We start from the raw sequence: 13,642 nt of genomic DNA on the forward strand, positions 1-13,642 counted from the left end.
TTCTGGACCCAGTATTTTCCTCTGGTACATCTCTTTTCTCCTTGTCAGCACCTCTGTCATCCTTTTTGCCTGCATTCTGGTCAGTCAAGTGGCTGCATCCTGGTCAGTCAACCCTGTTTCCCTGGCTTGGCAGCAGCCCAACATCTTCTGGTTGAGCTAAAGCTGCTTTCCTAGAATAACTGTTGGGTAACCCAGCATGTGTTACAGCTATGACATCAAATCAGTGGGTAGTCAGCCTTTGCTTTACAGGTGGCTAGTTGTCACATGGGGACTTGATAAAGTAGGAGGGAGACTCAGGGAAGTCAGAAATCAGGGGGGTGTCTACAAGTCTATCAACTGCTAATAGAAGTGGCTGCCACATACAGGTGGCCAGAAGCACAGACTGAGCTGTCCTGAGAAGTCTGTCAGATTTTGTGTCACAAGTCATTATTTCCTTTGGTAACTTACTCCTGTTAAAGAAAATACAGTTGAATTTTCCACTGAGAAACAGAAAATTCATCCTGAAGAATAACATTTTCCCACGATGAAAACTGTAGTGACTGTCAGATTTCCTTCCCATTGAGTTTCTGATATGCAGCCACCTCAGCATATATTTTAGGCATGTAAGTAACCCCATGGATTTCTGAAACAAGTATTTAATACTGTGCTGCTTTGGCCAGCACCAAGACCTGCAGAACCACTGCATATTAGCATATTGATGGCTAAGTCACTTCATTAGAGGCCATGTATAGCTTTGAGTCCTGGAATAAAATGATGTCTTTCGGATATATTTTTCTCTTTTGATACTTATGTCGTTTGTAATTGGAAAAGTGAAACATTACTGGCAGTAATGAATCCTCCTCCCATCTGCATCTGTGCATCCCATATACCAACTCTCTATATTTGATCCCCAACAATATTCAGTGTTGATGCCAAGAGGAAATTACTAGAGTATGTTAGAAAGTAAACAAGATGAAATCATATTCTGAAGAAAAGAACACAGAAACAAAACGAAGGGGAACAAACTCAGTGGTCTCTTCTTTTTTTATCCGACAACTTCACAGTTAGCTACTGCACTTATTACACTGAATTTAGATCTGTTCTTACTGGATAGGAATCTGTGTTCTGAAAGAAGCAATCTCCTTCTCACAGTGCACATCATGCACAATGTGATAATGCATGAAAACAAATCAATTTGTCTGGAAAACATAACAAGACCTACTGCTTTCATGCCAGTGACAGCAGGAAATTCATTATCTAGTCCACTCCTGGCTGTGAAGCTCTGAGCAGGGATGTTTTATATGCCCCTATTCAGACAACATGCACAGTTCCTCTTGAATTGTATTTTATATTCATATTTTAGACAGGTTAATCTTTGGTGTAATCCCTCTGAAATGGTTCCAGGTCTCACTGAAATTGGTAAGAGTTGAGTTTTATGGGAATGTAGTATGTAATTCATGCTGCCAATATTCTTACTGATGGAAAAAAGGAAAATATATTGTGGATATAATGGCCTTCTAGCAAGACAGGTTTGCCAGGGGCAACAGGAGGAGCTGAGCATTACCCTGTGTCATATGTGGGCTGTTGGGTTTGTGGCAGGGGAGTGTTATATTGCCCACCTCTCTGTCCTTATACAGTGCATTTAGTTAGGATTAGTTTGGTGCAGTCACATACCAATGGAGTTGAATGTGCAAGTTTTGGTGTGGCACATATACCTTTTCGTTTCACTTTCACTCCCTTTATTCTTTGGCAAAGAGCAGTGGTTAAGAGCAGTAGCCTTTGTGAGAAGAAGCTGCATTTAGCAAAACTCCCCTCAGTTCTCCACTCATTTGGGTTTCTATCTTTAGTTCTCTTTTGTAAACTGTTACTCATGACTCTTCATGAAGCTCCAGGAGCAGAGTTTCTAGAAGTGTAATTTGGAAACAGATCCATATGTATCCATAAGCAATTACTCAGTTGATGATTAATATGTTGTTACCTCTCACAGTCAAGGAAGATGGAAGTACAGCCTTGCCTTCCTGCTCTGACACTGGGAGAGCCCTTCTCTTGCTGCCAGAGAAGAGATTTCAGAAATGCAGATTTCATGACTGACTTAAATAGACAGCTCTGGATTTCTGCTGGTCATATTTTCTTGTCTTGAAGTGATATAACTTAGATAACAATAAGTAAGACAAATCTGAACAACTCTTTTCCAGCTGCTTTTTTCTCCTTACCCTCTGTGTCTTTCTGTCCTGCTTCTTAGCAAGTTTGACAGCTGTATTATAAAAATCAATTCTTATCCCCACAGTGCACAATATGATTCTTTTACACCGATTCTGGTTCTGCTGACTAAGACACTCTGAAGATAGTGATAACTCTTCACTTATTAGAACACTGGAATTGAAGTTTTCTAGGTCCTCCATTGCATTATAAGGGATGATTTTTTTATTTATGAAAAAATTTCTTCCAGAATATTTTACTGAGTATGTAAGTAAATCAGATGTGCTACATCAGCCATTCCCTCATCTGCAAAAATAAGCACTGCACAGGTCTATCCAAATGGCAAAGAATCCAATGTCTGGTATGAGCTGAGCAAGCACTGCAGCAGCGGATAACTTTGTTCTACTTCCAGCTTATAACTCAGCAATAAATAAAAAACTGATGTTTTAACGTGCTAGCTATAGAGCTGGTGTAATTGTAAAAAGCCTGATTGATAGAGCTATTATATGGTTCCAGAATTATTAAGATATTCATTACCTATGAATTACCGAGGGTTTTTTATGAAAATAGGATTCATAAAAGCACTATTGGTGGCACAAACAATATGCACACAAAATTATTGCTGCTGATTAATCTTTCAAGACACTTCCTTGCTCCCGTGAAACTGACCTTTTGGACAGGATTTCTCTCATCCGTTTTTCCCAGACAGCTCTGGAACTATCTTCTTTCTAAGCTAACGGCATAGATTCTGCACAACTGCCTATGAATTACATAACTTTTAGGTTGATAAAGTCAGGTGACATGAATCCCACACAACATCACTGTTCTTCAGCTTTGAGTAATGTGATGCTCAAGTGGTGCCCTATCCAAGCTGATAGGGTACAGATAAAGCCTAAAAAATTAGCTTTTACATAGTATTTTAATAATCTTAAAGCCCATACTTCCATTTTATCTTGCTAGTGTTGTCTTACCCATCCTTGCACATATGTATTTCTTCAGGCTGTACCATATTCTTCTGGTTAGCATAAAAAAGCAAACACGTACCCAGATTCATAATAACCCTCCTGCTACTGGCCCACTGTATAATAACTTGGAGTAGAACAGTGGTTGAGTTGCAGGCTTGCAGCTTTATTTCTGTGGAAAAGAATAAATTTAGAAGAGATGTTTGAGATGTTTGAGTCCCTGAGATGGACAGTAAGGATGGCTTATCCCCCAGTTCATAAGAGCAAGAAATCTGCAGGGGATTGGTGCTTTCAGACTAGGATCAGTTGTGTTTATCTGACTTCAAGAAAAAGTATGAGACTAAAGGTTTATCTCTAAGTTACAGAGGCCGCATTAAACTCTGTCAGAGTGCCTAGCTAGGCACTGAAGTACGGAGATGATAGATGACATTGCCATGAATACTCTGTAGCATATTAACAAAAGCCATGCACTTTGCAGAGTGCATGAGATAGTAGGTGCAATGTTTGCACACTGTGTTCCATGGGAGCATAACCATTAATCTTTTTTCTATGACTGAAGACTTTTTCCAGCTTTTGATAGTATCTGGCAAAGAGTACAAAGGGAACATTGCTACACAGGCAGTCTGAGATTATCTCCAAGCCGCAGTGATGGAAGGCTCAGATAACGTACTGTTCCTCTTGGTATTGTTGATCACATATTGATTTTTAATAATTCCCCCAAAACAATGATTTGAAACCAACAACAATTTCAAAAATATTCTGTGTTCTGGAGGATTGTCTTTTTTTTTTCTGCAATGGCACTGTATAAAATGTATTTCTAGTCAGAGTAAGAGTAAGCTCAGTCTATACAATCCTTACCTTGCCCATATGATCAGTTCCTTTCTTTAGATTGTATAGAGGGAATACGAATCTTCCAAGTTAATAGAACTGTTAGTCATCAGACGAAGAAAAATAAGTGGCAGTGTTGACCACAGAAAAATGAAAATAAGTATGTCCAAATGGTAATTGTCTCTGTAAAAGTGTATTGACTAGAAATACTGATAATATAAGTATAAAACCAATGAAATTATAGATCTAGAGTAGACAAAGGAAAGTCAAGGTAGACTTTTTTGATTGTTTTAAAAGCCAGACTTGAAAAACATATTTTTCATAAATGTCTGTGTCACTATCTAAGAAAACATAAAATAATTTAAGTTTGTGATCTTATCCTGCCCTTGTTACTTGGGTAAACCTTCCAGTGACTCCTTTTTGGCTAATGCTTGAGGGAAGGCCCGAGGAACCAGTCCAAAATTTGGCAGGTGATTACAAGCGACATCTGTGCCTCAGCATCCAGGGTTTCCCCAGCAGGAATGTGAGCGTGGCTGGGAGGACACAGACACAGCACACATCAGCGCCTGAAGTTACTTTCTCTTCCCTAGACAGCTTTCAACAACCCCTTTAAAGGGATTATTATCACGTAAATAATTGCATTTGAATGAAGGCTTAGATATATACTCATTCAAGGTGAAAGGAGACAGATAAACAACAAGTGTACCACTAGATAAATCTCAGAATAAAAACCAAAACAACAAACCATCAAGATGTATATTAATTGCAGAGGTTGAAAACCATTTGGATTTCATTACACAGACATGTTATTTCCAAATAAAGTAATTCCTTTTAATAGATTTTTAAATGTGTAATATGCATACATTAAAATAACTATTATTGCAATTTTTCATTAGAGAGGGCTTCAAAATACTGTGATGAAACTGGAAACTGGTTCCGCCATCCTGAGAGCAACCGAACCTGGTCCAATTACACCCTGTGCAACTCTTTCACCTCTGAAAAACTAAAGGTATGATGAAGTTAAAGAGACAGTGGTTGTTTGGCAGTGGTTTTGGGCTGGGCTAGCAGTAAGACATGTGACAGAGAACAGAATAGCCCTATCTTTCATCTTTATTTGTTGCACAAGATTTGAATAGCATTGTTCTTGTGATTTTAGCTTATTAAATTTTTTTGATGAGTGTTCAAACCTAAGTATAGGTTTGCTATGGGGTGCGTCATTTAGTAGCAATTCATGTGACAAGTTTTGCAATATTTTTCAAATGCGTTTTAATTCCTATGATTTTCCCTAATTGTCCAACAGTTATAAAATAATCTTTTAGAATCACAATTTTGCTTTCTGTAACAATAATATTCTAAGCTGTTGATGTCTTCTCTGCAGGGCTGGTAATATTAATGTAAGTTAAAATTATTTTTCTTCAGCAAAGAATATTACCCTGTACTCACTCTCTTTCAAAATAAATATTTATGAAGGTACCATTAATCCAGAAAAACCTACAAGCGTGAACACATTTAACTTCGACGGTTTCACAGAAGTCGATAGACTATTTACAATAAGGAATTAAGCACTTGCATTGAGTTGCTAAGCTGAAAGAGAAGGACTAAATATGAGAGAACCAAAAGAAATAAAGAGAGAGAAATCTGAGAAAAGCTTAAAAAAAATCAAGTTAGGGAAGCTCATGAAAATAAACATATTTCTCAAATATGAGTGGAGCTCCAGGAAAATCTGATTACAGATTTGTGACAGAATAATTTGTGATTATTTGGAATCATGGAAGGAAAAGATTCAAGACATGATTTGATTTGGGATTTGTGTTGGAGGACCTTTTTTTATGCAGCCAAAAAGCAGTATGTAGTTATATTTAGTAATGATCCAAAGAGCCTTGGAAAAGTCTACTGGACTAGGCAGGACATGAATTCTAAAGGTTTTTGCAGCATGAGGAACCATCATGGTAAAATGGGGCTCACCTGTGTGACAAGGAAAGAATAATAGTAACGATATGAGCTCACAGAGGCATTAAATGGAAGCACCATAAAAATATAATTTTTCCAGATGTTGGCACATGTAAGGAGGCAAAAAATTTAGTTCTGTTACCTATTATCCGTGTCTTCTAGAAGAACAGTTTTGAACATCATTCAAGCAAAGAGCACATAGAACAGAAAGGAAAATTATACGCACATCATGAGTCTTCTGAAATGAAAAATGATGGAAAATGCAGAAAGAATTTATCTCCACAGAAATGCCAAGTTAGAATATGACCTTTAATACAAATCCTCAAAAAACAGGAGTGCACTTAATTTGTAGATTATTTCCACATACCTATACATAATATAATTAGCTCAGTAGAAAGTATTACTCTTAGAGAATTCTCTTACCTCAAGGGAAGAATTCTACAGGAACAAAAAAATAACAGCATGAAAAATCTGAATAAACTAAAAATTTTGTGTGTCAGTATGTTATAAGTCCTGTGTGTCAAAAGGGACATGACAGGTTGCTAGTTCAAGGAGTGCAAAATTAGTAAAATAGTTCATTATTTGTTTGAAGTTAACTGAAAATAACATGCTGTACTTTTGAGACAGCTTATTTAAAAAAAAAATAAAAATTGTGGTCAATGTTTAAAAATGTAATATTAAACCATATACTTTATTAGCTGACAGTTTAGCCCATTCTGATCTGTCATCATTGCTATTTTTGAAAGCTTTTTTAAGCAATTGGCATAGTAAGTTTACATGGAGTAATCAAAAATGTAGTTCTGGGTCCCAGATATACAGTTGATTTAGCAGTTGTAAGCTGAAAGTTAGATAGATTGAATAACAAAGAGTCCTCTGGGGTGACACAGAGTTGAATGTAGCTATCTGGAAGCCTTTCCTACTTCTAACTGTTTCAGCCTAAGGGTTGTATACAGGATAGGCAGGAAAACAGCACTTTTGAACAGGTCATCTGTAAATTAAATTCAGGCTTTAAGAATATATCCATTTAATGTCATGAAAAAACACAGCAACCATACAGTATGTAGTGGAAGAAATGTCACATGCACACAGGTAAAAACCTCTCCCATTACTCTGTATTCAGAAAGTTGTCTCATCTTCTCTACACTCGGGTCTACCCTCTCTGAGATTGCTGGTGCTCTCAGAATAAGTTGTCAAGCATTTACACGCACTAACAATGTAGTGGCTAGTCTTTGTGAAGAAAAACTAGGAGACCCTAGGGTATTTGCAGTTAATATGCATAGTTCTCCGTATGTCACTTCTACATGGTCAGACCAGCGTAAATGTGACTTTGGTTTAAATCTGACTCAGACCACCACCACCTAGGTCAATGAAAGTAGAAGCTTATTCCAAAGTTGTAAAATGACTGAAGACCAAACCATGTAAGAAGATGTGCACCTTTACTAAAAGGAATGCCTTAATTTTCTGAATTGTTTTCGTATTTGTTCTCAAGGCGAAGTTTAAAATTACTTGGAAACACCAGGAAAAAAAAAAGGGAATAGCAAAACTTAGGGCTGAATTGCTAAAAGCAATTCCTCTACTCACTGAAAAGAGGGAAAATGCTTATGCATAGCAAAAGAAAACAAATAAAGTAGAGCTGAAAAGAAAGAGCTCAGCAGAGGAACTAAGGCCCTGAATTCCTCACTGTTATCTGGAAGACCTAAGTAATACCTGGAAACTTAGAGGTTTCTCTGCATCAGATCACTGATGAGTATGTTGAACAAAAACCCAGCCCTAACAGGAGTCCTGAGGACAGTTAACTACTGACTCATCTCTAAAAAGTGACCATTAACTTTTGATCCCTGTTGTTTAAGTTGCTTTCAACCCATAAAAGCCTTCTACCAATCCTGCAGCAAGCTATTCTCTTAAATAGCTCTTTTTGCAATACTTGTCCTGGGTATATTGGAAATCTGAATGTATTATGTCTGCTGTGGTCTCCTAGAGCTTGGAAAGTTAGTGACACACAGTGTGAGCAGAGATCTCACCAGGTCCTGCAGTGTAACAGGAACAGATCAACACATGTAAGAAGCACTTACCATTAGACTGTGAGTCATTATATTTAATAGATTGCTGACATTAACAATATATAGAAAAAGAATGCTTGAAAGAAAAATGCAAAATGGGAGATTGATTTTTTAGATTCTTCCTTAGTGAGAAAAAACCACCAAGTGCCTGCAAATTGTTCATGTTTGCCTTTTCATTTTGTTAAATTGCAGATGGCGTTCATACTTTATTATATGGCGATCGTTGGCCATGCTTTGTCTATAACATCCCTGTTGATTTCCTTGGCAATTTTCTTCTATTTCAAGTAAGTGTTTCTTGCAGACACTCTTCCTTCCTGAGGGATATCAAATGGTAACCAAAGAAAGTCTTGGAATGGGACATGACTGTGAGAAGCAGCTCTTCTGAGTGCCTTTCTAGATAATGCTGGTAAAGAAATCTCAGCACAGGGTCCTCTCTCCAATGGAACATCTCCCAGTGTTGTGTAGCCAAGATCATGCTGTTATGTTTGTCAAGACTGGTGTAAAAGAGCAGCCCACAGGGAAGTGGTGTAACTGGGAATGAAGTAAGGCCTTTCATTTGCCTGTTGTTCCTTGAAGAGCATGTCCAGACCTTGTCAAGTGCAGTGACTGAACGAAAAGGAATACCTCCATATGACACTGAAGGACTAAGCTGTTGACCTGAGTAGGTTCTTACAGGACTCAGCCCTAAGAGTGAATCTGACCGTACTGTGCAGCTTGCCATCATCATTAAAAGGAAAAACAGTGATGTGCTGTATCAGAACTTTAAAAGAGACTAAACTGATATTCACTGAAAGCATTGCAGCTACTGTATGGCAGTATCACTGGAGCATTTAAATCTTGTTCTTTGGTGAACCTGTCTGCTGTCAATTAGATGTCTGTGCCTCAGCTGTCAGACAGGAAGAGTTGTAAAAGATCAAGCTCCCAACAGCACCACCACCAAGAGTAAGTCTAGGAAACATAGGAAAATTAAATGGTTGGACTATAAGAGTCTGTAAGATTGCAAACTCAAAACAGGGATCCAAAATACAGGTTGTAAATTCTGGTTATTTCCACAGAGGCAATTTTATGAGTACCTGTGATAACATGCCTTAATCAGATACAGAGAAACTCTGCCCAATGAACTGATGAATTCCCTTCCCATCTAAGTAGATAAAGAGCACAAAACCATAGCTTTGATGTAACTGGAAAGAGCACAATTTAATTGGATTTGGAACCCTATAACCTGGCATAAGTTCTTTGGGACAGTAAAGACAGGATCTGGTCAAATAAGGTGCCCTAAATGGACCAGAAAGGTGATTCCTTGTGGCAAATGAGGCAGGGTCAGCCTGTCTGACTCACTCTTAGCTCTGAGTCATGGACAATGCAAGATCCTGATGAGTCCCAGGCTTTGTGAAAAGACTAGTCTTTGCAGCAGCTTTCCAGACAGTAACACACCTCCTCCTCTCTTTCCTCCTCCACTTCTCCTTCCCCTTCCATGACTAATCCATGACACAAAGGTTACAGGAAGAAGTAGAGAAAGGAATTAAAACAAAGTGCTTCAATATGAGGAGACCAAACTACAATCATAAGAAAGTGAGAATGAAGCTTTATGGGAGCACGGCTCATGTTACCTTCAGCTGTTTTCTAACATCTGTCTATGACAGCAGTAGATTATTTGACCTTCAATAGAAGGGAAACTGTCAATCAGACAGTCAATCAGATAGCAAGAGATGATTTCAGGACTGTATAATAACCTTTGACTGTAGAGGCAGCAATGAACAGCTTGCAGGGATTGCTGTTTCCCTGGCAGAGATTTATTTTCATTTCAGTTTGGGGCGTCAAGATTCATAGTGATCTGTCATCACAGATTTTGCAGTGCTTTCAGAAGGCAGTACTGAAACAGTAGTGATGAGCATCACTAAGCAATACTAACTCATAACAGGAGAGAGAGTATTCATAAAATAGAGTGTCTAATAGCTACATGTATCATCACATTATTGCAATATTTCTGTACTTGCAAACTGACACCTCATTATGTTATTTGATAAAACACAAAAGAAAAGAGGGAGTCCTAGCTCCAAATCACTTCCAGTTGAATTAATAAAACAAAGGCATTTGTACAAAGACAGATGGGGAGTACAATAAGTCTAGATTTGCCAGAATAATAGATGGTGTGTTATGAATACACCTGCAGTTAATTGTTACCAAGGCTTTTAAAAGAAGTTGGAAAAGGATAATGGGTGGAAGGATAATCTGTGGAAATTTGTTGGGAGTTTTCCTCAGGGGTAAGGGAGAACATGGTACAAAGCATGAAAATAATTTGAAAACTAAACAAGGGATTAGAAGATGGAAAATAAGTGTCTGGGGGTGAAAATTGGTATTCTCAGTATTCATGAATGAGAAGAAATTAAAGATTCACAGGACAGTTCTATGAAGAAAAGTCAAAATATCCTAATTGTAATAGAGAAGTGGAGATAGGAACTCAAAAGTAAGGCTGACTGGGAGTAGGTAAGAGAACCTACCTCTGTCAAAGGACATGTAGGAGACAGAATCAGTATGAAACAAAGGGAAGCCATGAAAAACATAGGAGACTGAAATTCTAAAGAGACAATAGATAGAAGCATAGAGACACAAAAAACTCACAAGTTTTAGATACAGATAACTGGCTTAGTTGTGCCTTCTTGCATACTGATTAATGAAGCAGAGTAGGGAGCATACAGAAAGATGGTGGAGGCGGTGCCAAGGAGCCTTCAAAAACACCGCAAAGGAATGATTAAGAACAGGAAGAGAGCCAGGAAGAGAACTAAGAGAGGTCAGAGAAGGAGGAGATTGCAGATGATTGTAAAAACCAGCAGAAAGGACGAATGAAGTAAGGGTTTGGATTTTGCTACAATGTTCTCCTGTTGATGTGGACTGAGTCAGGCAGGTGCCGATGGCATTATGATGGCAAACACTGAAGGTCAAATTAGAAAGTGAGGGTATGGAAACATATGTTTAATAATCCAGATGTGTCTTTAACATGAAAGCTGGCATCAAGAAAAAAGGACAGGGAATACTGAGAGGAAAGGAGGAAAGAGTAAAACTAAGAGAGGAAGGCAGGCAAGGAAAGGAGGTTGGAGAGCAGATAATGGCAATATGTAGAGAAGGATAGTTCAATTTAATAGATAAATAAGACTGCCAAAAGTCAAGCAAAGCAATGAGGAAGGACAGGAATGGGAGTGGAGACACATGGACCTGGCTGAGATTATCACAAAGGACTGTCTGTATCTGTAGCCATGTAGAACGGCAGCTGGAGAGACAAGGGTCTGGATGTCTGTGGCCAGGAGCTGAAAAAACTACTCCCAGTAACAGGGAAATTTTTATTTCTTGGGAAGGGGATTGGTGTCACACCAATCCTGTTCTTAGGGCTGCCAGAGAAAGGCAGACAGTGATGACCATGTCATAGCGTCCCAGGAAAAGTGGGGTTAAGTAGCATAGGCAAAGTCTAGTGATGGAGAATGGGGAGAAGGACTCAGGACTGAATAAATTTCACCAGAGCTTAGGAGCAGAAAAGGAACATCAGATGAGATTTACGATGGGGGCAAATACAGGTGGAGTAAGCACAAGAACATAGTATAGCAAAAAACAGCTCCAAAGAATACTCTGTTTTGCACAGTATCTTGTTCTACAGTGAACCAAACTGAAAGTGCACCTGGCCCCATATCTGGTGCTCAACATTTGCCATTAGCTGATGCTAATGGAACGTCATAAAATCAGGGCAAGTGTAAAGAGATACTCTCATGCCTATCCACCAGGACCTGCATCTCATGGACATCCTGAACCAAAAAAAATGTCTTGGTAAATAAGGACGTCAAGAAACGTGGTGAACATTGCAGAATGATCATAACCATAACCAGAAAGATGACCTAAAGCTAAAGAAAGAATTCCATGCAATGACTCAGAAAATAGGTGTAAGGAGAATGAAGAATAAGTGGCAGGTAAATGAGGAGCTAAAAAAGGAAAATAACTAAGTAAACAAGCAAAATAAGCAGAAAAGGGTTCAGTTGGTTAGATTAGCCCTCTGTTTTAAAGGAAAGTGCATTCTGCATTGACCTCTCCATGCAGAGAATCAGAAAGTTACAGCCTGTGTTCCGTGCCAGACGGCAAAAGACTGCAAAAGACTCCTAGTTCTGAGTGGGAAGCTTGCCTTAGACAGCAGTACTTCTGGTTTTTACCTAGCAGTTTTGCCTGCTTGCTCTCAGTGGTCACTGAATACAGACATCACAGCATTATCTAACAGCTCTGTGATTGCCTTTCTGCAATCACTCTCTGTCAGCCTGGCACTGTGCTGTGGGGCGTGGAGCACTGCAGGGGCCACCTTCTCTGCTTCAGGGGTATCTGAGGAGGTGACATGAGGTTTTGGGCATGAATTAGAAAGGGAGATGGTTCAGGGCTGAAACTGCAGTCATGACTTGGTTTCACAAGAATTCTGCAAACTTCTCTTATGAAATTCTGCTACCCACAACAGCGTAAATCCTATCCTCCCCAAAATCAGTCATTTCAAAAGATTTCTGCTCCTTCTGAGCAGGAAAACAACCTCCTCTGGTTTGAGATCTCAGCTGGAGTTAGGAACATGCAGGATATCAACCCAAATCCCCCTGTAATTTAAGGAGATTCCTACCCAAATTTCCCATCCTGTCTCACCACTAATTCCTGAAGTAGAAAATAATTTTCATCTGAGTATTTGAGAAATTGGGTCTCCAGGGAACAGTTACTTATAAAGCAGTATTTCTGATGTTCATTACTTGTATCATGCGCATCTAATAATTCTCAGGGTTCTGCTTCACTGCTTAATAGCTTGATTACCATAAATAAAGAAAGGCATCAAGGGCTGAGAATGTAGCCAGTTAGCTCTTTACAACATGGTCTGAAAAGCATGTGGTGCTAAACAGGTGTAAAAACAAACCCAAAAATTTGTCAGAGGTTATGGTTGCAATGCAAGGCATGTATTTTCCAATTATGCCTTGCCAAAAGGCATTCTTGAGAGACTGTTGCCAGAAAGAGCTTGTTAAAGTGACATCAGAAGAAAAATACTAATTTACGACATGTGCTACATATTTTTCAGGAGCCTCAGCTGTCAAAGGATAACACTGCATAAGAATTTGTTTTTTTCATATGTGCTGAACTCCATGTTTACAATTGCCCACCTCATTGCTGTTGTCCCTAACCCGGGCCTTGTAAAAAGGGATCCCGTAAGTACTGCATGACTCCTCTCCATCTTAACACCCAAGTAAAATCACTATGGCCAGGCCAAAGCAAAGGATCCTCATTCATCAGTTAACGATATCCATCTGGTGAAACACACATGGAGGGTGCACGTTCTGAGAATTTCACTCAACCTTGCTCAGATCTTTCACCAAGCAATAAAAATCTTTGAATTTGGAACAAGCCCCAGATTTGCTCCAGCCAGCCCATCCATACAAATATGTGTCAGATCCCCACTGCTCTCGGCAGTAACTACCTGATGCTTCCCGACAAAGCCCCTGAAGGGACAGATGCCCTTAGTGACTGCCTGTCCTTCCTCACATGCACACATGCTGTGGAGGGACAGGATGGAGAGAGATAGGGCTTTTCTCAAAATAACACACATAAAGATCTGTTTGCTGCATTTTTTTTTCTTGGGAGGTGGTAAATCAAAGGATTAGC

At 39.0% G+C, this 13,642-nt stretch overlaps 1 protein-coding gene across 4 annotated transcripts in view; it reads left to right on the forward strand.

Moving 5' to 3' along the window:
• CALCR (calcitonin receptor) overlaps positions 1 to 13,642 on the forward strand; it is a 159,047-nt gene that overhangs the window by 105,092 nt on the left and 40,313 nt on the right. For all 4 annotated transcript variants that reach the window (XM_032711848.1, XM_032711866.1, XM_032711856.1 and 1 more), the window contains 3 exons: positions 4,865 to 4,977; positions 8,171 to 8,262; positions 13,062 to 13,188. In XM_032711848.1, the coding sequence (XP_032567739.1) occupies positions 4,865 to 4,977; positions 8,171 to 8,262; positions 13,062 to 13,188 (332 nt within the window). The remainder of the gene's footprint in view (positions 1 to 4,864; positions 4,978 to 8,170; positions 8,263 to 13,061; positions 13,189 to 13,642) is intronic.

This window comes from Chiroxiphia lanceolata, chromosome 1, assembly GCF_009829145.1.
Source record: "Chiroxiphia lanceolata isolate bChiLan1 chromosome 1, bChiLan1.pri, whole genome shotgun sequence".
NCBI classification, from domain to species: Eukaryota; Metazoa; Chordata; class Aves; order Passeriformes; family Pipridae; genus Chiroxiphia; species Chiroxiphia lanceolata.